Source organism: Pelodiscus sinensis, chromosome 4, assembly GCF_049634645.1.
Source record: "Pelodiscus sinensis isolate JC-2024 chromosome 4, ASM4963464v1, whole genome shotgun sequence".
Classification (NCBI taxonomy): Eukaryota; Metazoa; Chordata; order Testudines; family Trionychidae; genus Pelodiscus; species Pelodiscus sinensis.
This window is the reverse complement of record NC_134714.1, coordinates 60848492-60869512: the sequence shown is the minus strand read 5'-3', so window position 1 is coordinate 60869512 and position 21021 is coordinate 60848492. Positions and strand designations below refer to the sequence as shown.

Sequence of the window (21021 nt, the reverse complement as noted above, 5' to 3'; positions counted from 1 at the left end):
CGAGTTAATGTCACACACATTGGCTTAATGCGATTGCAGGATAGTTATGTAACGCCCCCTCTCCACCTGGTTACCTTCTTTAAAGCCAATCTCCTTACAGGTTTTGATGGATAGGTCTGGGTTCTTCTGGATCCCACCACCCACTCAACTTTATTTTTTCTGATGGATTTATTTGGCGGTGCCTCCACCCCCCTCACTCCTTCTGGCAGGGTCACCAGGGCAGCTTGGGAGGAAAATTCTAGCCCAGTGTAATCCCCACATCTTTGCCAGATAGTTGGAGACTCCCAGAAAAGAGCACAAACACATACACTATAATAAACACAATTATATTAAACAGGAGACAAATATAACAGAACAGGGTAAAACACTATTTTTAGGGTCACCGGTGCCCAACAACCGTAAGATCAGTGTCCCGTTGGTACGTGTACTTTGTTGGGGCCCTTGATTACTTTTGACCACAAAATTCTTCTCTGCAGTGGTTTAGCAGTGGGGCTGACTAGGTCCAGTACAGCCCAAACGACTCACACATGGGAGAAGGCAGTAAATCCCTTCACAGGTTTAATATGCAGCAGGTAATAAAATCCCCAAACAAATTCCCTGCCTGACCAACTAAAAATTGGTGCACTCACACACTCCATGAATGAGCCTCAGGTTCAGAGATGACTCAGTCACTGCAAAGGGGCTGCTTTCTTCTTGCAGGGATTCTCTTCAGGCAGGAATCAGGCTGCTTCAGTCCCAGAATTTCCCCTCACTGCGAAGGGGTGCAGGGCTCAAGGTGCAGGCCACACAACTGCACCAAAATTCAAACTATATCCTCCTAGCCCAGCATTCAGACCCACACAGCAGGCAGCAGCCCTGAACTCACAGATGTAGCCGAGCTGACCATGCAGTCACTGGTCTCACCCAGGGAGCTGGAGAACCAACTCAGCCTGGCTGTGGAAGCCTCCCAGCAAACTCCACAAACTGGGAATCAACAGTGGAGAAATAAAACCCAGCTGAGGGATCCTGCCTTCAAGTCCTTAGAGGCTAGTTCTCAGGGGGAACCCTGCATGCAGGCCTGGAGCTTATTAGCTCCCACACAGCCAGACCTCCCCTTGCCCTGGCTGGCTCCAGACTCCCCTCAACAATGGTCTCTCCTTCCCCCTGGGAGGGGCATCTCACTCCCTATGGGTTGCTGGGCAGACTCTGGCCCTGGTGCCTCTCCCTGAGCTGCCAGCAGACAAGGCCCCGGGAATCTAAGTAATCTCCTTGGGGGTTACAGTTGCATGAGGGGGTTTTGGTGGGGGCCAAACTAATCCCTAGTGGTAGGAGGATGGTGGGAAAAGTCCTTAGAGAGGGGTGACATGACACCTTTTACTTCTGGTCATGTGTCCATCTTGCCCCGAGAGTGTTACCTCCCGAGGTCTGGCTAATGGGAGTCAGGGGGTGTGGCTAATGGGGGTCAGGGATGTGGTTAACAGGGGTCAGGGGTGTGGCTAATGGGGGGGGTCAAAGAGCAAAATTTTAAAAAATTCTTTGATGTGAAAAATTGGGCCGTTCTCAACCCATTTTCCAGGCCTGTTTTGATTGTCAGTCTGCCCCTGCTACCTGCCTGGTGAGCCTATCAAAGCATGGGAATTTCCCATTCTCTGGCAGGAGCTTCTGGCAGGAGGAATGGGGCAAGAGCCTGCATCCTTACCCCTCTCTCTGGCAGGAGAGTTGGGCAAGGGCAGCCCTTGTGCCTCAACCCTATATCGCTGGCAAGAATGCTTAAAGAGGCAGAGGGGGACTACAGATGGAAGGGGTAAGGAAGGGTCCCTAATTGGTCTGGGCCAGGTCGTTAAAGATTTGCCTGCATCTGTATCCTGTACTGATTCATCAGATTGTTGGGGTCACTGGGCATGATCCTAGGTAACTCGGGGGAGTGGAAGATCACAAGGATCGATGAAGCCCCCCTGCTCTAGGCCCAAGCACCTTAAAAGCCCCCCCCCCCCGGCATAACTTTTCTCTAGCTCGCTGATAGCTGGGAACGGCAGCAAGACCTTGAAGTTGCCTAGTTACTATCAGTGGTATAGAAGAAGAATTCAGATGTGTTTCTGTAGAAGGGAGGAGGAGGGGGGCTGGCAGCATGTCCCAGCGTGGGAAACTTGCTACAGTTCACTATATTCCTGCAAGTAAACAACTTGGGTATATAAGGAGGGAAAACTGCTTACGTTGGTGTGCTTGATCTGAGGTCTAGTCTCCTGGCACCTATTTGAGCGTTCAAATACATTTTTTTGCTTCTCCACACCGATGTGTTTATTGGAGCGGGCACACCGGGCAACGAACCCAGCTGTTGCTCCCCTCGGGCACTGTGTGCCGGCAACAAGATAACCTATACATCAGGCTCTGATCGAACTGCCCAATAAATCCACAGGCTTAGCTTGTAGCAAAGGACCTTTGTCAAGTTTATTGTCAATAAAACACATTCTAATGTCCTGGCTCAATAGTTACACAGACACTAACACATGTAGGCCTGTTGCAATGGACTAGCTGTTAGTGGCAGGACTTTGCACTATCCTCTAAACCAGAGGTTCCCAACCTGATGTATGCGTACCCCCAGGGGGCACGAGAAGCTTGTCAAGGGAGTACGGGGAATATTTGGTAAATAACTAGATTATCCTAATTGAAATATTCCAAAAGTAGTAGTGTTAGTGAAAAAAGTTGTGGATTCTAGAGTCTAGAATGTATTTACTTTCATATTGAATAGGGGGTACGGGAAGGTTTACTGAAAGCCAAAGGGGTACGGGGACAGAAAAAGGCTGGGAACCCCCTGCTCTAAACCAAAGACATTGTATCGGTACATAAAGATGTATCTCAGTGGCAAACAAATTATGCATTACAGCTGGTCCCCGAGTTGCGGTCGACTTACGACCGTTTGCATTTAAGACTGAAGCTGTCGTAAACGGCGGACCCCGAGTTACGAACATGATCCGCACTTACGAACAGCGCGGTTGCATGTAACTCTATGGGGTCTGACATAAAAAGAAACCGAGTTACGACCAATTGCTTGGTCCGTAAGTGGTTCATAAGTCGGGGAGAGATGCAAGGGATATGCTTAGAGGCTTTACAAGGACTATAAATAGCATACACTGATGCTGTTCTCCCTCTCCCCCAAGTGGCAGAGCACGGGTTCATCTCTCAATCATCTCCACTACATTAAAGAAGCCACCAGTATTTGTAACAGAACAGTGAAGGGGATTCACCACTATCCACTACACACTGCTTCACTGACCTGCACAACCAGAAACCACAGGATCCTCTTTTCTGGGTCTACATGAGACATAGCAGGATTCCTCAGTATGGCCTCAGGTAACTTCTTTGAAACAGTCACATTGCAGTCCACCTGATATAGGTTTCAATAGGGTATATCTTACCTATTAAGGCTAAGGGATTAGCGTATATGGGTCTGAGCTTCATGCTCTTTTTTATGTCACTGTTACATGTTAATTATTATATTTCTCCCTGTTATTGTAATAAATCCTTCAATAACACTTACCTTTGTTTTACTTTATCATTTACCGTATATTCCGGCGTACAAGACGACCTCTGAAGTTAAAAAACATCCCCCAAAAATCGGGGGTCGTCTTGTACGCCGGATGCCCCGCCGCCGGAGCCCCTCCGCGGCTTTGAAAGCCTCGGGGGAAGCCGGCGGCGGGGCATCCCAGGCGCGCATGGGCTGCTCGCCCGCCGGAGCCCCTCCGCGGCTTTGAAAGCCTCGGGGGAAGCCGGCGGCGGGGCATCCCAGGCGCGCATGGGCTGCTCGCCCGCCGGAGCCCCTCCGCGGCTTTGAAAGCCTCGGGGGAAGCCGGCGGCGGGGCATCCCAGGCGCGCATGGGCTGCCCGCCCGCCGGAGCCCCTCCGCGGCTTTGAAAGCCTCGGGGGAAGCCGGCGGCGGGGCATCCCAGGCGCGCATGGGCTGCCCCCCCTCCGGAGCCCCTCCGCGCAGCGCGGAGGGGCTCCGGAGGGGGGGCAGCCCATGCGCGCCTGGGATGCCCCGCCGCCGGCTTCCCCCGAGGCTTTCAAAGCCGCGGAGGGGCTCCGGCGGGCGGGCAGCCCATGCGCGCCTGGGATGCCCCGCCGCCGGCTTCCCCCGAGGCTTTCAAAGCCGCGGAGGGGCTCCGGCGGGGAGGCAGCCCATGCGCGCCTGGGATGCCCCCCCGCCGGCTTCCCCCGAGGCTTTCAAAGCCGCGGAGGGGCTCTGGCGGGGGGGCAGCCCATGCGTGCCTGGGATGCCCCCCCGCCGGCTTCCCCCGAGGCTTTCAAAGCCGCGGAGGGGCAGCCCATGCGCGCCTGGGATGCCCCCCCGCCGGCTTCCCCCGAGGCTTTCAAAGCCGCGGAGGGGCTCTGGCGGGGGGGCAGCCCATGCGTGCCTGGGATGCCCCCCCGCCGGCTTCCCCCGAGGCTTTCAAAGCCGCGGAGGGGCAGCCCATGCGCGCCTGGGATGCCCCCCCGCCGGCTTCCCCCGAGGCTTTCAAAGCCGCGGAGGGGCTCTGGCGGGGGGGCAGCCCATGCGTGCCTGGGATGCCCCCCCGCCGGCTTCCCCCGAGGCTTTCAAAGCCGCGGAGGGGCAGCCCATGCGCGCCTGGGATGCCCCCCCGCCGGCTTCCCCCGAGGCTTTCAAAGCCGCGGAGGGGCTCTGGCGGGGGGGCAGCCCATGCGTGCCTGGGATGCCCCCCCGCCGGCTTCCCCCGAGGCTTTCAAAGCCGCGGAGGGGCAGCCCATGCGCGCCTGGGATGCCCCCCCGCCGGCTTCCCCCGAGGCTTTCAAAGCCGCGGAGGGGCTCCGGCGGGGAGGCAGCCCATGCGCGCCTGGGATGCCCCCCCGCCGGCTTCCCCCGAGGCTTTCAAAGCCGCGGAGGGGCTCTGGCGGGGGGGCAGCCCATGCGTGCCTGGGATGCCCCCCCGCCGGCTTCCCCCGAGGCTTTCAAAGCCGCGGAGGGGCAGCCCATGCGCGCCTGGGATGCCCCCCCGCCGGCTTCCCCCGAGGCTTTCAAAGCCGCGGAGGGGCTCCGGCGGGGGGGGGGGGGGGGGAGCCCAGGCGCTCCTGGCGGCTTTGCTCCCGGTGCCTCTGGTCTGCTGGGGACCAGCTCCAGCAGACCAGGGACACCGGGAGCAAAGGAGGCGGAGGGGTGCTGGGGTATAAGATGAAACCCTATCTTTTAATTAAAAAGATAGGGGGTTGTCTTATACGCCCAGTCGCCCTATACGCCGGAAAATACGGTATCTTTCCTCGTTTTTCCTGAATACACACGTTTAAGGAAAGGACTACTCAAGGCAATCCACAGGTGATAGACTCAGACTAGGGGTAATATATTTGCATCTTCTCATCAAGAATCATTAGCCTCACCTTCCATTTTGGCCCCATCCCTTGGTAATACTTTTGGACATTATAAGATTATTTATTATGGATTTGATGGCTCCAGAGGTCCCACAATAATACTTGTGAGGCAAACGTGGTCAAACTTCACTAGAAAGTTGTTTTCATCTATTCTTTCATATAGAGATCCTATGGATCTTCTTCAACATTTTATTTCCGTCCAACTAGAGCATTTATTTACAAGTGCATTTAAACCAAATACTTTGGGAGCCCCAGAATTTCCAGAACTTTTGTTATGGAAGAAACTTTATGAATGCAAATGGCAATGTAATTGACAATTTCTGATCCAAAATCACTCCCAAAGACTGAAAGTTTTGGATATACAACTATGTCCAACTCAATGGAAAACAGCTACATCTAATATTCCAAAAGCAGCTATAAACCTGGGACTACACTGTGGGTATTTTGTATAGATCAGAATTGTATTAAAATACGAAGTATGTTTTGAATCAAGTGTGAATGTTAATGACTGACTTACCTTCTTGATTCTATCAAACATGGAGTATATGAACTATCACCCCTGCAATCCTTGAAAGCTACTTTGCTTCATCTATAGCTGCCTGCTTAAATTGGACAGTTTCCATTTTGTTCACCATTGCCAGATCAATTTTCCTTCCCTTTTTTCCATGAGCATTCTATCACTTCAGGAATTCCCACCTATGAAGGCATAAAAGACCAGAGACTGTGCTTGTGTGATGCTGTCTGCCACGTGGGCAATCTTTGTGTGGATCAGGACTTGTCTGCTCCAGAGCTTCACAGAAGTATTCTAACAGCCCAAAGTGGAAACATAAAAGAATAGGCCTCTTCACCATCCATCCATTCCACCTCCGTGGAGCCCTGCTTACCTGGAAACCACCATCTATCTCCAGAGGGTACTCTTCTCACCTGCTGTCATGGCTCCTTCCCCACTCTGGCATGATAAAAGCAGAAGTGGGGGCCAGCAAGTGTACCCCAAAGCCTTATCTACCAGGCTTTGGTATAAAACTTCCCCCAAAATCTTAAAAACCTAGATTTTGGGAATAAAACTTCCGCTGCCACCACCCAAATATTAATAACGAGATTAGGGGAAAGATCATTTGGGAAATCTCACCCCATTATAAAAATCAGGACACACAAGTAACCAATGCCAGGATAATAAAAAGAAAAGAGAACACTTTTATTATTACAACAATATTCCTGTTGCAAGCATAAGGATCAGACAGAAAGGTAACAAAATATACTCATGGAGGAGTTACACCATGGGCTAGAACTTAGTTAAAAAGAAAAGCCAAACATCTCTTAAGCAGTGCCAGATATCAGATCCCATACCCAACCCTTAAAACAATAAAGCCTAACGAAACTACCTAAACTTTACCCTACTTACAGAAAGTGAAGAATTGTTTCTTGGGGAGGGAGAGAGAGAGAGAGAGAGAGAGAGACGTGCTTGTCCCTCCTTGTAGCTGCAGAGGACTCACCCTGAGAGACAAAAGGAGAAAGGAAAAACCCAAATTCCTTTGTCCCAGTTTGAAAGTCCCACCTGCATTTCTACTGGTCACTCCACCTGGCTAGGTGTAGTTAACTCCTTAATCCCCAGGCTGCTGGCTAACCCTCATAATCATGACACCTGCAATAAAGGTAATCAATTGACAGGATTCCCCAGTGTTCCACCTCAATGGCTTTAAATTAGGTCATAAATAGTTGGTCCTGGCCTTTGCTGCACCTAATAGTCAAGGGAATACAAATTTCTATATCAAGGTATTTACAAGAACTGACGCCAAAGGAGGGATTGGGATTATTGGGGGCCTATGCTTCAAGCTCATTTTCCATCACTGATTCACTGGTGTTAGTTTCTTTTTGCTTCTATTCCCATCTTCCAACATTATATTTTATCTTTAATAACACTGACTTTCTTTCAGATACTTACCTGGTCTCTTTTTTCACTACATACATACAGAAAGGGAGGGAGGAAGACATTTTGTTACTGATCTTCAGGTGACAGACACTGATAGTAGATTCATGCCCAAGTCTCTGGGAAAAAAAAAAGGACTTCCCAGTTTACATTATTCCCATACCAACCAAAGATTTCTTTCAATCCAATGACTCTGGCTCCCCTTTGAGATAACAGCTTATTCAAATAGCATTTTTTCAAACATATTAGTCCCCCTCTCATAGCAGTGGTTCCCAACCTTTCAAGCAGATGGACCCATTTTTAATCTGTTAAAAATTGTACCCCTCGCCCCCAGGGGAGAGGTGGGAATTATGTCCCTTGGCCTGTGCTGCTTCCTCAGCTCCTGCCCCTTCTGTCCTCTGTCCATCCATGGAGGATACGGTGGGAGCACTCTTGTGGCTAAAGGCAGCTTCTGCCCTGGCACTCCACCCTTGGTCAGGTATGGAGCTCTGGGGGAAAAAAAAGAAAAGGAAAAGGAAATATCGGGCCTACCGTGGGATTGGGAGTGGGGAGAGGGCTGGAGCGTAAATGGAAGTGCAGCTGATGGTGAGAGGATGGATGATACCTCCTGGGGTATCAAGAGCCCATTCCGAAGGCGGGAAGCAGAGTGTGTGTGGCTGGTCATGAATAGCGATCCCTGAGAGAGGATCGCCTGGCAGAATGTCTCAGTCTTGTGGTAGGCCCGATCCTTAATTTTTTCCCTTTCTTAAACTTTCCACGGACCCTCTACAGAACTGTAATGGACCTCCAGGGGTCCACAAGTTGGGAACTACTGCCCTATAAGTTAATAGTAGTAGTCCTAAAATTCTGCAACATTTGTATTTTTAGAATTAAAAACAGAATATTTCTATTGACACTCCAATGGCTGATGATTGTAGTATTTTCATTTTGTGGAGTTATGATAGCCACAGGCTATGGAGATAAATATGCTCATGTTTATTGCCTAACCACCAACTCTGCTCAGACAGTGAAGGTTTTTATGGGGTACACTGCAAAGATGTTTCATGTAAGGTGGTCTCTTCTGAGAAAAGGAATCCTCTGCAGTTGTTCTGAAAATGGATGTGTATTCTTGGATTCTGAGATACTTAAGGTCTCAAATTTCACTGGTGCTGACACTATAAAAAAACAAACCAACACTACTTCTGTTGTGCCTATAAATAACATTTAATGTCCACACTGTGTCCCTACTTTCTCCACACTATAGATTCTGGCTTGGTTCCATGCCTATATAGCTGTGCTAATATTCTGAGATAGCCATGTCACAGATACAAGACTACAATAATCTATACTCTGCCCAGACAGTGGAGTCAATGACTGTCTCCTACCATTTAGGATTATAGCAACTCACATTGCATCCAGGACCTTTTGAATGGACAAAATATGGGTCCCTTGTGTGACTATCTAGAGTATGATTGACTGAATATTATCTGTAGAGTAGCATTACAGATGACAGCTGTGAATAAGAAATGGATCATCATGCACAGGAATAATTCTCCAAAAGGTAATTAGAAGAGAAGAATAACCTCTTCTGACTCCCAATCACTTCCCACCAGGTATCCAAAATACTTTTGGGAAAGGTCATGAGATCAGAGCCTGTCCCTATGTCTTCCCAACAACAGGTGTGTATGGATTACTATAGCTCTAGTGTAACAAACTCCTTGGCCTCTCGGATAGCAAGGATGTATAGCAGGGGTGGTGTTAAGATTAAAATCCTAAATAGTTAAATGTTCAATTTGTAATGTAATTGTCGAAGCAAAAACACGCTCCTCTGTGTTTAGGCAGCTAACAAACAGCTTTATTAATTAATAAAGCACAGCATGAGCCAAACGTGGTCACAGCAGAGCTGGGCCCAGTAAGGCTGCTAATGCAATCAATCCTAGTATCTTTATACCCTTAGCCAAACAGTCTGATGTCAGGGCATCCAATTACAGAAATCCTCAATTAAATTTGGAAAAACAAAGCCTTATCAACAAGATGGCGGACAGGTACGAGGGAGTACATCTCCTGTCCCAACCAGCCCAATTAACACATACCAATAGCCCATCCTGTAGGCCTCTTCTCATGGGGTGACAGAAAGTTCACTCTGGTCTACGTGCTTGAGAGAAAAGCTGAAATGGTTTCTGATATACAAGATGGCTTCTAGCTAAATATGAAAATGGTTTCTACAGCTTCTACAACTGTTTGGTTTGTGATGTGCCCCTGTTAAAATCAAAATGGAAGAACAGTCATCCATTTTGTAAATCAAAATGGAAGACAAACCACTTGCTCTGGGACTGCCAGACCATGATTTTCCCGCTTTCTGGCAGAAAGGAGGGAAACAAGTTCCAGTTCAAACTGGTTTTACCTCATAAGTACATCCTACAGGGTATCTCTAGCAGGGACGGACTCTGTAGGGTCTTTCTGGCAGGGGTGGATGCTATGGGGTCTCCCTCACAGGGGTCTCCCATCTCAGAGGGCATAAAAGGCCAATAGCCAGACATTTCAGGGCTGCCCATCCTAGAGGCAGGGTTTTTCTCTACAGGTCATCAGACTCCATAACAAGACAGCTGCTGCAGCCATAGGAAGACCCCATCACCAGGTACCCTGACCTTCAGCGCTGAAGAGGACTACAAGGGCTCTCCGCTGTGCTCCTCTCTCAAAACTCTCGGTGAGCTGAGAGACTGAGGTCCTGAGCAGCCTTCTGGGATCTATCAAGGAGGTTGCTATAAACTTTAGTTATACTTACCATACAAATGGAACCGATTACTGTACCATTCATTATTTGTTGTTTCTTATTATTACCTACTAAATCCCCTATTTTGTAAATTTACTCTTAATAAATTGGTTATTGTTTGGTTCACATAAACTGTGTCCTTTGATTAATTAAAACACGCCACCAGACGATAGACGCTGGCTGTCACAGGACTCGAACAGAGGGTCTAGTATTATTAGAGGGGACTCCTCTACAGCCTTATCTTTTCTCCCACCTAACAACTGTCGACCAGGGCAGGACCCTGTGATTGGCAGGACTCCTGTGACCAAACTGACAGGTTCTCAGATTGGTTATTTTTTGGTACAGTAGTCAGTAAGGCCAAAAGGCTCTGGGAGTGATTACGGGAAAGGGCCCTGATTGCAAAGCAAAACATAGATACTGTGAGACCCAGGGAGTTTCAAGGCGGATAAAATCTGTGTGTAGCTGGAGCCAGTAATGACAACCATTAACCTCATTCTTTTTCACTTTTTGGCCGAGATTCTGTCTCAGAAAGAGACTACTGGGTCTCATGAAGAGACTTGACTGTGGGAGTCTCGTGAGGAGACTATTGTGGGGACGGCATGGCCACCCCAGTGACAGGTGTTTACGGCTACCTGACATATCAGGGCCTAGCCGGAGAAAAATGTCTGTACGTTTTATTTTTCTAGAGGGTAGGGTAAGTCCCTTAGGAAAATTTTATCGATGATGGACCGGTTGTTCTCACTAAAAGGATGGGAAACGGAGTCAAATTATCTCTGGATTCACTGTGAATTTATTTGAGAAAAATCAGAATCCATGGAAGGAGGGTGCAATTTCTGGCACTGATGCCCTACCCACTCCAGACCCTAATTAGCCTGGGGGCAGAGGATTGGAAGGGCCTCTGTGGCCAGGATCAACCTGCTTGGTAGGCTGGATCTGGCCTATGGAGGCCCTTTTGCTTACCCCTGGGGTGCGTCTAGACTGGCAAGATTAAAAACTTGCCAGCTGTCTATACTGGCTGCTTGAATTTGTGCAAGAGCACTGTCTTTGTAATGTACAAAATCAGTGCTTCTTGCGCAAATACTTTCACACTCCTGCTCAGGAAAAAGCCCTCTTGCGCAAGAATACTTGTGCAAGAGGGCCAGTGTAGACAGGGAAGAACTGTTTTGTGCAAAAAAAGCCTTGATGGCTAAAATGGTGATCGGGACTTTCTTGCGCAAAATCACGTCTAGAGTGGCCACGGATGCTTTTGCACAAAAGCACTTTTTGCGCAAAAGCATCCGTACCAATCTAGACGCGCTTCTGCGGAAATACTTTTAACAGAAAAACTTTTCCATTAAAAGTATTTCCGCAAAGTCATGCCAGTCTAGATGCAGCCCTGATGTATAGGGAGCTCATGAATAGAGCCCTGTGCAAATCTATATAGCCACGAGCCATGTCTGAGGATGGGAAGCAGGTACAAATTTTGTATCTTTGAGGGACTCTACTTTTGGTCTGATGAAATGAAAAAGGAAATTGATTTTGAGAACTCATGTTGAGTTTGCAAGGCTGACATAAAAGTTAAGCCCGTGTCAGTCGCTGCAGGATCAGGGCTTCAAAGAGTAATTTTTTAAAAGATCAGCTTTTAGCAAATTCACCTAAGATCACAGAGTGAAAAAGAATTATACAGAATAGTTAAGCAAGCTAAAACTAGTTGATTTGAACATACACATTTTACATTCTACTCTGGAAGGCTTTCTGAGAACACTTGAAATATGGGCCAACTCACCCTACTCACCAAGCCCACTGTCCAACTAAGTTAAATTGGCCCCACAAGTGAAAACCTAGATTCAGTACTTCTGTTTTGTGTGCAGAAACACGGCTTCTCTCCTTTAGCCAGCTAAAGCACTGATCACGCAGCAGCAGCAGCTTTTCATGCAAAGGAATGACAAAACGGGTATGAATCGCTTGTGAGTGAGTAAAGTGACGCTGGCAGAAACAATTCTCTGCACTTGCTCTGAAAAACCACTCACTTGGATTCTCCTCCTCCGGGCTGCGAGGCGCACGGGGCTTGTCCCCGCCCCGACGCGCTGCTGCTGCTGTGGCGGGCAGGCAGGGGCACCACAAAGATGACGGGGGCGTGGGCTCCGGCGGGGCGAGGCCCTTTGCCACCTCCCGCCCCGCCCCTACTGGAGCAGGCACCGATTCTGATGGCGGGTGGCTGCGGCGGCCGCGTTTGGAGCCGGCAGAACAAAGGGACTCCTGGCCAGCCCCCAAAGGACCCAGCCACCTGGTGCTACTGCGCATGCTCGCATCGCCTCCCGAAGAGTCCTGTAGCTTCGTCACGAGCGGGTGCGGGGAGACGCCCCCTGCCTCAGCTGGGTGGCTAGAGGCAGCCTGCTCCAGACGGTGTTTCCCTCTCCTTTCCCCGGGAATGGTACCGCCTGTTCTGAGACGCCTGCAGGGAGAGCGTGCAAACAGAGAGGGGAGGGGAAGAGATAGTTCTCGCGAGAAGTAAGACCGCAGTGTTATTGGTTGGCATGGAAACGGCGGTCCCTGGCTGTGGGCGCAAGTGCGACTGGGCCGGGACCCCGCGCTGAGTCTGTTGTTTCCGAGCCGGTGGGTGCAGGGGCGTGGCCAGGCGCAGTTGGGGAGCCGCGCACGTTGCGGGGCTGACGGTCCTCTCGGCTCTGGTGCCCGCGGCAGGTCTGGGAGCGGAGGCCGGGGGCCTCCTCCCACAACTGCGCTCTCGTTGTGTCCCCTGTAGCGGGCGGGCGGGCAATAGCTTGTAGTAACCGGTGCAGTCTCCAGGGCCGGATTCGGCCCGCCAAGCGCATTGATCTGGCCCGTGGAAGCCCTGCCGCTTCCTCTGCCTCCGGGCCAATCCACCTGAGGAGGTGGTAGTGGGGGCGGGAAGCGCACAAAGTCTCCTCCCTCCCTGCCCCCAACCTGCAGGATGCGCGGGCTGCTGGCAGGGCGGGAGGAGGCTTTTGTACGTCTCCCCCGCCCCCCATTGGCGGGCAGTGCGGGAAGTCTCCTTCTGCGGGACACAGCTCTTCTAAGCCCTGTGCACTCCTTGCAGGAACCACCAGCTGTTCAGAGCAGCTAGTGGTTCTCTCTTGGGGGATGAGAAGGCAAAGACTGCCTGCTTCCCCAGTCCACAGACCAATGGCATGGTGAAGCACTGAAGAGTCCTGGCTCCGCTTCTTCTGCCTGTGTTCCCGCCCATTGTGGGATGGCCCAGGGCCACTTCACAAATGTCTGAAGTGCGCCCCCTCCCCCCGCCGCGTCAAAAATGATTGCCCACTCCTGCACCAGGGGGAAGCTAACCAGGGCAGGGGCTTCATGCTGCTGGGCCAGTGGTATGTAGGAAGTTGCTCCCTATCAGACTGAGCTACTTAAGGAGAATTTAGGGGCACTGAGCATGTACCACTGGAGCAGGGGGCTGGGTTTGCACCATCAGGAGTGCAAACCCAGCTCCCTACTCTGGTGGTACATGCTCAGTGCCCCAATGCACTCCTGATGTGCCCACACACAGGCTCAGAGGGTGCTGAAGGGGGCCATCAAAGGCGCTTGGTAGCACCATCACCCACTGCTAGCACTGTGAGGGAAGCATGACAGGGAGCCGAGGTTATAAGAGAGTGACCAATCTTTTATTAGAAATGTAGCCGTGTTAGTCTGGTGTAGCTGAAGCAAAATGCAGGACTATGTAGCACTTTAAAGACTAACAAGATGGTTTATTAGATGATGAGCTTTCGTGGGCTAGACCCACTTCCTCAGATCATTCTGGTGGTGAAAAAGATATGCAGTAGAGCTCTACAGAGCTCTTTTTCATATCTGAGAAAAGTACACAAATAATTTTTTTAAAAATTTTATATTTCCCACACCTGAAGAAGAGTGCTGTGTAGTTCAAGACCTGGTCTCTTGTATTGCCAGGAGCTAGTCCAATAAAATATATTGCCACAGGTGAATTTTATCTCTTACATCTATTAGCATATTTTTCAACAACCCAGAGAAATGTGTAAAATAGATCTTGTGTCATGTGGACTTATCTCAGTTTGGATGAATGGCTTGCACTTAGTCATATATGGAATTTCAGTCATTCTTTCCACATTTCTTGAAAAGGAACACATTTTATTGAAAAATCTTTGCAAAATATGAATTTTAGTGTTAAAAGTTTTCATTTTAGAGGGAGTTTTCTTTCTCTTCCCCCCTTCCTCCTTTGCTCCCCTTTTCCCCATTTGGTAATGGAAAAAGGGAGGAAAGATATTGAAAAATACAAGACCAAATGTTTGTTTTAGTGAAAAGTAGATATTTTTAAAAAATCCCCAACATGGCTATTTCTGGACTAAGTTTGAGAATTTTTTACCATTTCAGAAAAATATCTATAAAGAGTAATACGATATAAATGTTTCTCACATTAACTAGTTCAGGGCAATATATATCAAAGAGTACAGTACAGCTGGTCCCTGAGTTATGAACGCATAGATTTACAACCGTTCATATTTACGATCAACTAGGAAGTTGAAACCCGAGTTACGAACGAAATCTGCACTTACGAACAGCACGGCCGTACATCAGTGAATGTAATCGGGACCGGCTGTAGAAGGAAATTACGTGTGAGAAGTTGCGCAAGTTTATGGTGTACTTTTCACCTTTCTGTCTTCCATGCTCACTATCCTGTACTTCAGTGAAATTTGACTTTTCTTTTTTTTTCTATGCCCATTCTCTTGCTAAGTCCTATAATTTCTTCTTCTTTTAAAAAACTCCATATTTTTGCAGTAGCTGTGTCTTGTTTGGATTTTCTTTCCATATATTTTGCAAGGCATTTTGGGAGGACAGCATCTGAAGGTTTGGGAAAGCTTACCTGGGCTTGAAGTCTGTGCCATTGCTCATTTTCCCATAAATAATATTAAACAAGCCAAAATATAGGATGGGGAGCCAATTGATTGAATGATCAAAAACTTTGCAAATCGGAATAAATAAGTACTGTAACTTGCTCTTTTCTGTAATACCTGGATTATTTCTGTGCTTGTAAAAAGTTGTGTAAATGTAACATCTTCTATGTATGCTTTTAAATAATAATATTGTGGTACACTTTACACTGAGGTGAAAGTCATATTGTCCAATGCCTTTTGACAGTAATATGCATTTAACATCACTTTACTGGGATATGTCCTGTATATCCACTAAATGCTTCAATCTTGCTAATGAGCCAAGATTTACAATGGTTTATATTGGTATTTCATTTTGATGAGACCATTTTTTGGCCTGTCACTAACCTATTTAAAGTTTGGTTGAGTTTGGGATCCTGTAAAGGCTGCATAATTTCTTAGGGGTAGGACTTCTAGATTATTTGTTATCTAAGCCTTGTGGGTTTTTTTGTTTAATAAATAAGCTATTAAAATGTGATAGCATTTGGTGTTCTCTGTCCCTTTTAGATAACAATGGATATTACAAGGGGAAATTTGGATGAAATTTCAAGGCCTGCATCTAACTCAAGAATTCATCCTGTAAGCAAAGCTTTAAGTGCATCTTTGGAGGTTCTAACACCAGAGCCGTGCTTGTCAAAGGTAATTATAGGAGCTTTGGCAGATCACAACCTCTTTGCATCTTTTTTTCTCTTATCTATAAATGGAAAAGGATAGACCTTTGTAAAACATTTATAAAGTGCTTTGTGGAAGAAAACTGATATGTAAATGCTAGTGAGTATTATCACAGAAAGAAGATCTAATTTCAAAAATGTGAGTATGCAGGTCAATTCTTTGTATGCATTTAGATAATATCTGCTTGCTTTAATGATTTATACATGTCTTTACTCCTTTCCCTCTCTGTTAGCCTAGATCAGTGGTTCCCAAACTTTTCGGCATAACGCCCCCTTTTTGATTTTTGAGAAACCCTAACTCCCTCCCCCCCATAGCAGCAAACTTGTTGGGGGGGGGGGGAGAAAGAAACACAAAAATAGCAGCAAAACTTGGGGGTGGGGGGGCGGGCAGAGCTGGGTAGCCTTGCGCCTCCCCGCCCCCCCGGAAAATTTCTTCACGCCTCCCAGTTTGGGAACCCATGGCCTAGATCATATTCTGTTTTGTGTACCACTAGTCAGATGTTAACTCAATTTTGCCCTCAATTAAACGTTTGCTACCACATTGATAACTGGAGGACTGCACAAATGTAACTTGGGACAGTGATTGTAATGGCTCATAGAGTACCCAGGACTGTGAATCACCTTGTTACCCCCTCCTCCCCAACTCTCCTACCTCCAGTGGGCGGGAGACTTTTTGTATTTAATTGAATATTAGCCTTTTTGCTACCCAAACAAAGTCATCTTGGCTATGACAGCCCTTACTTTGCCTTGCAGATTATAAATAGGTACACCCCAGTTCCTGAGCCCCTTTTCTGCATTTCCCTGGAGTGTCCAGACCCTTATCCTCTAAACACTCTCAGAAATATGAGATCTACTGGCCGTAAAGAAACAGTGTACACACCATCTTGAATGATTCAACTCAGGATCGGCTCTTTGTGTAATGTCACAGCACTTAAAGATACTGTGACCGTGTGTCCCCGCCCTCCGCCCGTCTCTTGGGGGGGGGGGGGGGAAGCGGTCACTCGACTCTCCGGAAGAGTTATCTAGTCTCGGGCGACGAGCCCGGTCGTGGTCCGGGTTTCCTCGGGAGGAGAGAGGGAAGGGGGGTCCGGGCCCGTCCTCACTCCCGGACCCCAGCCCAGGGCCCTGAGGACGGAGACTACCTGTAAGTCTCGGTCCAACTGGTGGGGGCGTGCCCCTAAACGCACCAGCCCACGGGCTATCTCGCCGCCCTGCCCTGGGCTGCTTCCTTCCTCTCTCCTACCCCGGCTCCAGGGTGTCACTCCTTCCCTGCCGGTTCCTGCTGCCGAAGCTGACAGTGCTCCTGCGGCTTCTCCGCCGCCGGTTTTTCCCCTGCTCAGTCCGTCGGCGTCTCTGCGGGTCCTCTACTGCCCGGAGGGGGGGGGGGGTACTCTCGCGACCTCCTCGCGTTACCCCCTTCCTCTCCTTGGCGACCAGCCTTTTGAATCTCTCCGCCGGCCCGGGGGGGGGGGTGTGTTACGTGCCCCGCCCCCCCCATCACGCGCTTCTTCCCTCCCCGCCCCTTCGTCGGAGCCGCGTCCCGCTCAGCTGTGCCGCCGCTCCTTTCCAGCTGGGCGGCGGCATCAATCAGCTGAGCCGCGGCTTTGCTCAGCCGCGGCGCGTGAACAGCCGACACAGCGGTGGTAAGCGCTCTGTTGCCCTTCTCCCAGGGCACAGAGTCTTGGTGGTTGGGTGCGGGGTCTTGGTGCCCCGTCACAGATACTTTTCATGAAAATGATACATTTATTATTAAATATTTGAGATTCAGGTGATGATAATGAGAACAAAAGAAATTTATAAAACAAAATCATAACATGGCTTCTAGAAACTAAACTGAATAGGATAGCCTTCTGTCTACAGAACTTTATTTCACCCCAAATGTCCTTTGTGGTGTTGCACCCAAGGTTACTTATGACCCTGTTTTTCAGAATGCATGTTAGTGTTTTCACAAAAATTTTGCTCACACTGATGCAACTTGCCCCAGATGCCTTTTTAACTCCACCAGTGGTGTAGAGTTCAGGTTGAGATTGGTCAATGCAGTGTCAATGTGGACTCTGTTACTTACATCCACTATTAGTGGCCTCCAGAAGATGTCCCACAATCCTCGCCTTGATCACTCTGGTCACCATTTTGAAGTCTGCTGTCCATTGGTCAGTACCCAGGAATCCACCTATCCCTTTTAAGGCCCGTGACTTTTTCAAATGTCATTTCCTGTTTTCCCAGTATGGAGAGGTCATATAGGAATTCTCGAGCACACTTAGCAACTGCCCAGCTGAGCATGACAGTTCCATGCTGCAAATATGCTCCTGCCTTGAGTATACAAGAAGTGTTGGATCTCCTGGGTAAATGGGAAGAAGAGGCTGTGCAGGCACAGCTCCAGTGCAAGCACAGCTCCAATCCAGCCATAGAAATGTCAACATCTTCCATGAACCAAGAGATCTGCTTGTAGAAGAGGGACTATCAGAGGAAGCAGGAACAGTGCCACATGAAAGGAACTGCAGCTGGTGAACCGGAAGGCAAAGAAAGCCAACAATTCTTCTGATTTGCAGCTGCAGATTTGCTGCTTTTACACAGAGCTGCATTCCATTCTCAGCTTATACCCCACCACCACCACCCAAACCCCCATGAATACTCAGGAAGAGTTACAGGCCTGTGAAGAGGAGGAATATGGGGGACAAGTGACCAGCTGTGCAGTGAGCCAAGACATGATTTATAGCCTTGCGCAGTCCAGCTAGTTTTTGCAGTCCAGGACAGACAAGCATGATACAGGGGAAGGAACCTTTGGTAAGTATGCTGTTTGCTTCGATATTGCAGGGATGAAACCTAGAAAGTATCTGGACTTACCTATTGATTTATTCATTTTTACTTATACTAGATGAGGTAGTGAAACAGCCAGTGGAGGTAGAGTTGCCATCTGCTTTTCAAACTCCAAGTGGAGTTCAGCAGAGGGAGCCCACTGGATTAGTTTATGTGCACTAGTTTGCCTTATGACTCATCTATAGAGATCTTGAGGAAACCTTCAGGGAGGTAGTCTGGAATTCTCTGTTGAAGGTTTCCGGGAGGACTGCCTTATTTTTTCTGCCACAATAGAATGCTTTCCTGTGACAATCAGTGAGTACTTCAGCAGGCATCACTGCAGCACATAGGCTAGAAGTATATGGTCCCAGTTGACATCTGGGTACCTGCAGGAGCTGTTGCCTTTCAACCTCTGTTAGCTTTGGGAATGAAGTATCAGCTAAAATCATGACAGCCTGTGCTAGTATTCAGTACAGTTGCACAATAAGTATGTGCTCATGCCCATAACTTACCTCCTTCCCACAGGGTCATGTTCATGGTGGCATTCCAGCGATGGTGCTCTATCAATTCCAAATAAAAGTGAGAATGTATTTCTTGCAACTTGTCTGGAAAAAGGGGAGTGAATTCAGTATATCAGATTTCCATTTATCTTGTGAATACATTCACAATTGGACTGCTGTGCATTGTATCTTTTACAACTGGAAATGTGGCCTTGAGGTTCCGTCCATCCACATTAGCAAAGTGACTCAGCCAGATAACAAGGAGAATGAAGAGGACACAGGATGACATGTTCCTAGAGATCTTGCAAGCCTCTGCTACTTTGGATACTGAGCACTGGGCTTAAAGAATTACCCTTGTGGACCTGAGAGGAGAAACATCTGGGAAATGGTCAGGGAAGTGCAGCGAGAAATGTAGATGCTTCTCCAGCAGTAAAGAACATGCTACAGACTCTTGTTGACCTTCAGGTTAAATAGTACCATGCTCACCTCCCTCTTCAGCCCATAGAAATCTACATTCTGGAACTTCTCTACACTAATTCACTTGCCCATCAGCCCCCACAAACGTCCACCTGGTGTCTGGATCCAGTGCACTACCTTTACCACTCTACCCTGAGTGAGAGTGTAGGCAATCACAGCTGCACGTGCATTGTTCTGTGAAATGGAAATGGCCTTTCTTTCCCTTACAAAAGTTCTTTTCTGTATTACTTATTAAATTTTATGCAGTCATAAATGTGTCTGTATGCATGGCTGTGGAATAAATTCTATTTACAGATTCTTAATCTTTATTCGTTCATAACATAAACTAGCTGGGGCTGATATTCACAAGTAGTAATAGGTGCATTTGCAATGTTACATTACTACACACACTGCAGTTATTACAAGATTCATAATATAGCCTCTTTGAGCTAAACAAGTCAATGTTGAGCTCTTCTGATATCTGGCTGCTCAAAATCATCAGGTTCCACTTCTTCCCTTCACCTCTACAGAAACTTTTTCCCTTTTACTTCATAGATGTTATGCAGCACACAGCTATAGTCAGACTCATTGGGATATTTTTGTCATTGAAGTCCAATCTCTTGAGTAGACAGTGCCAACAATCTTTTAAACATCCAGAGGCATAATCAATCAATGGATTTCTCAACTCCAAATTGATTCCTGACCGACTGGTAGCAATAAAGTGTTTCAAGTTTCTGTAGAGCAGTCTACTTGCTTCTCCACGTCAGTGCAGATTACATTTTGGTGTTGCTACTCCGGAGGGCACTGCTTGTCATTTTGGACCAGAAGCAGTTCTCCACCATCTGCAGTTGCTCCATGAATGCCCCCTTCAACTTTGAATTGTTTCTTTCTATATTCCACAGCAGTCTAGCTTCCAAGGAATCATTATATTGCCTGTGGCTCCCCTGCTGGTTCTGTAAATACTGTAGTATCAGGTGCCCCATGCTTGCAGTGCTCATCACAGTAGTGCAGGATCCATACCTCTGATACAGATGATGGACAATTAAGAAGGATGTGTGGGTTTGTGGAAAATTAGAAAAGAGGTGTGAAACATTATGGGATAAAGATGAAATTATAGGATGGTGACTACTACAGTTTGGAATGTTGAAATCATGCTTTCAGTCACTATGACCAATTTTTTGGGGCCCTTTGAGGCATTGCAAAACCTCATGAAAACGCCCTGTGCTAGATGATAAGTTGCACAGTGTAATTGCTATCCACAGTGAATTGCTTTCTGTATCAGTGTAGGTACTGCTAGCAAGGACACATGTCGCTGACAACACAAGTAGTGTAGTTTGGACACGTAAAAGCAATTTTAATTACTGTGACAGTTTTATGCTGCTGTAACCCAGGTCCACATAATTCTGTAGTTTTGACATGACCTTGGTCTTCCAGTATATGAGACTAGCTCCCTTGCATGCAGCATTTCTAAGATGTAATAGGACCATTCATTAATTATTTGTGTCACAATGTTCCTTAATGCCTCTTTCATGTTAGTAGGTCTTGTAGAAGCTATTTTATGTTTAGCTAGAAGCCATTAAGGAGCGTGTTTTTGCTTCAACAGTCTTCTTAATGGGTGAGAGAAATTATTCCAATGCTGGGTTTCCTAAGC

The 21021-nt window shown here is 48.0% G+C and overlaps 1 protein-coding gene across 8 annotated transcripts in view; it reads left to right on the top strand.

The window, feature by feature from the left end:
* The first annotated feature begins 12176 nt into the window (after positions 1 to 12176).
* Positions 12177 to 21021, top strand: part of FSIP1 (fibrous sheath interacting protein 1) — a 201440-nt gene continuing 192595 nt past the window's right edge. For 5 of the 8 annotated variants that reach the window (XM_075927068.1, XM_075927069.1, XM_075927067.1 and 2 more), the window contains exons 1-2: positions 12177 to 12450; positions 15455 to 15586. In XM_075927068.1, the coding sequence (XP_075783183.1) occupies positions 12319 to 12450; positions 15455 to 15586 (264 nt within the window). In that variant the 5' untranslated portion in view covers positions 12177 to 12318. Of the gene's footprint in view, positions 12528 to 12631; positions 12720 to 13555; positions 14633 to 15454; positions 15587 to 21021 lie in introns of those variants that run through there. The other 3 variants (XM_075927070.1, XM_075927072.1, XM_075927073.1) reach the window with 3 other exon arrangements.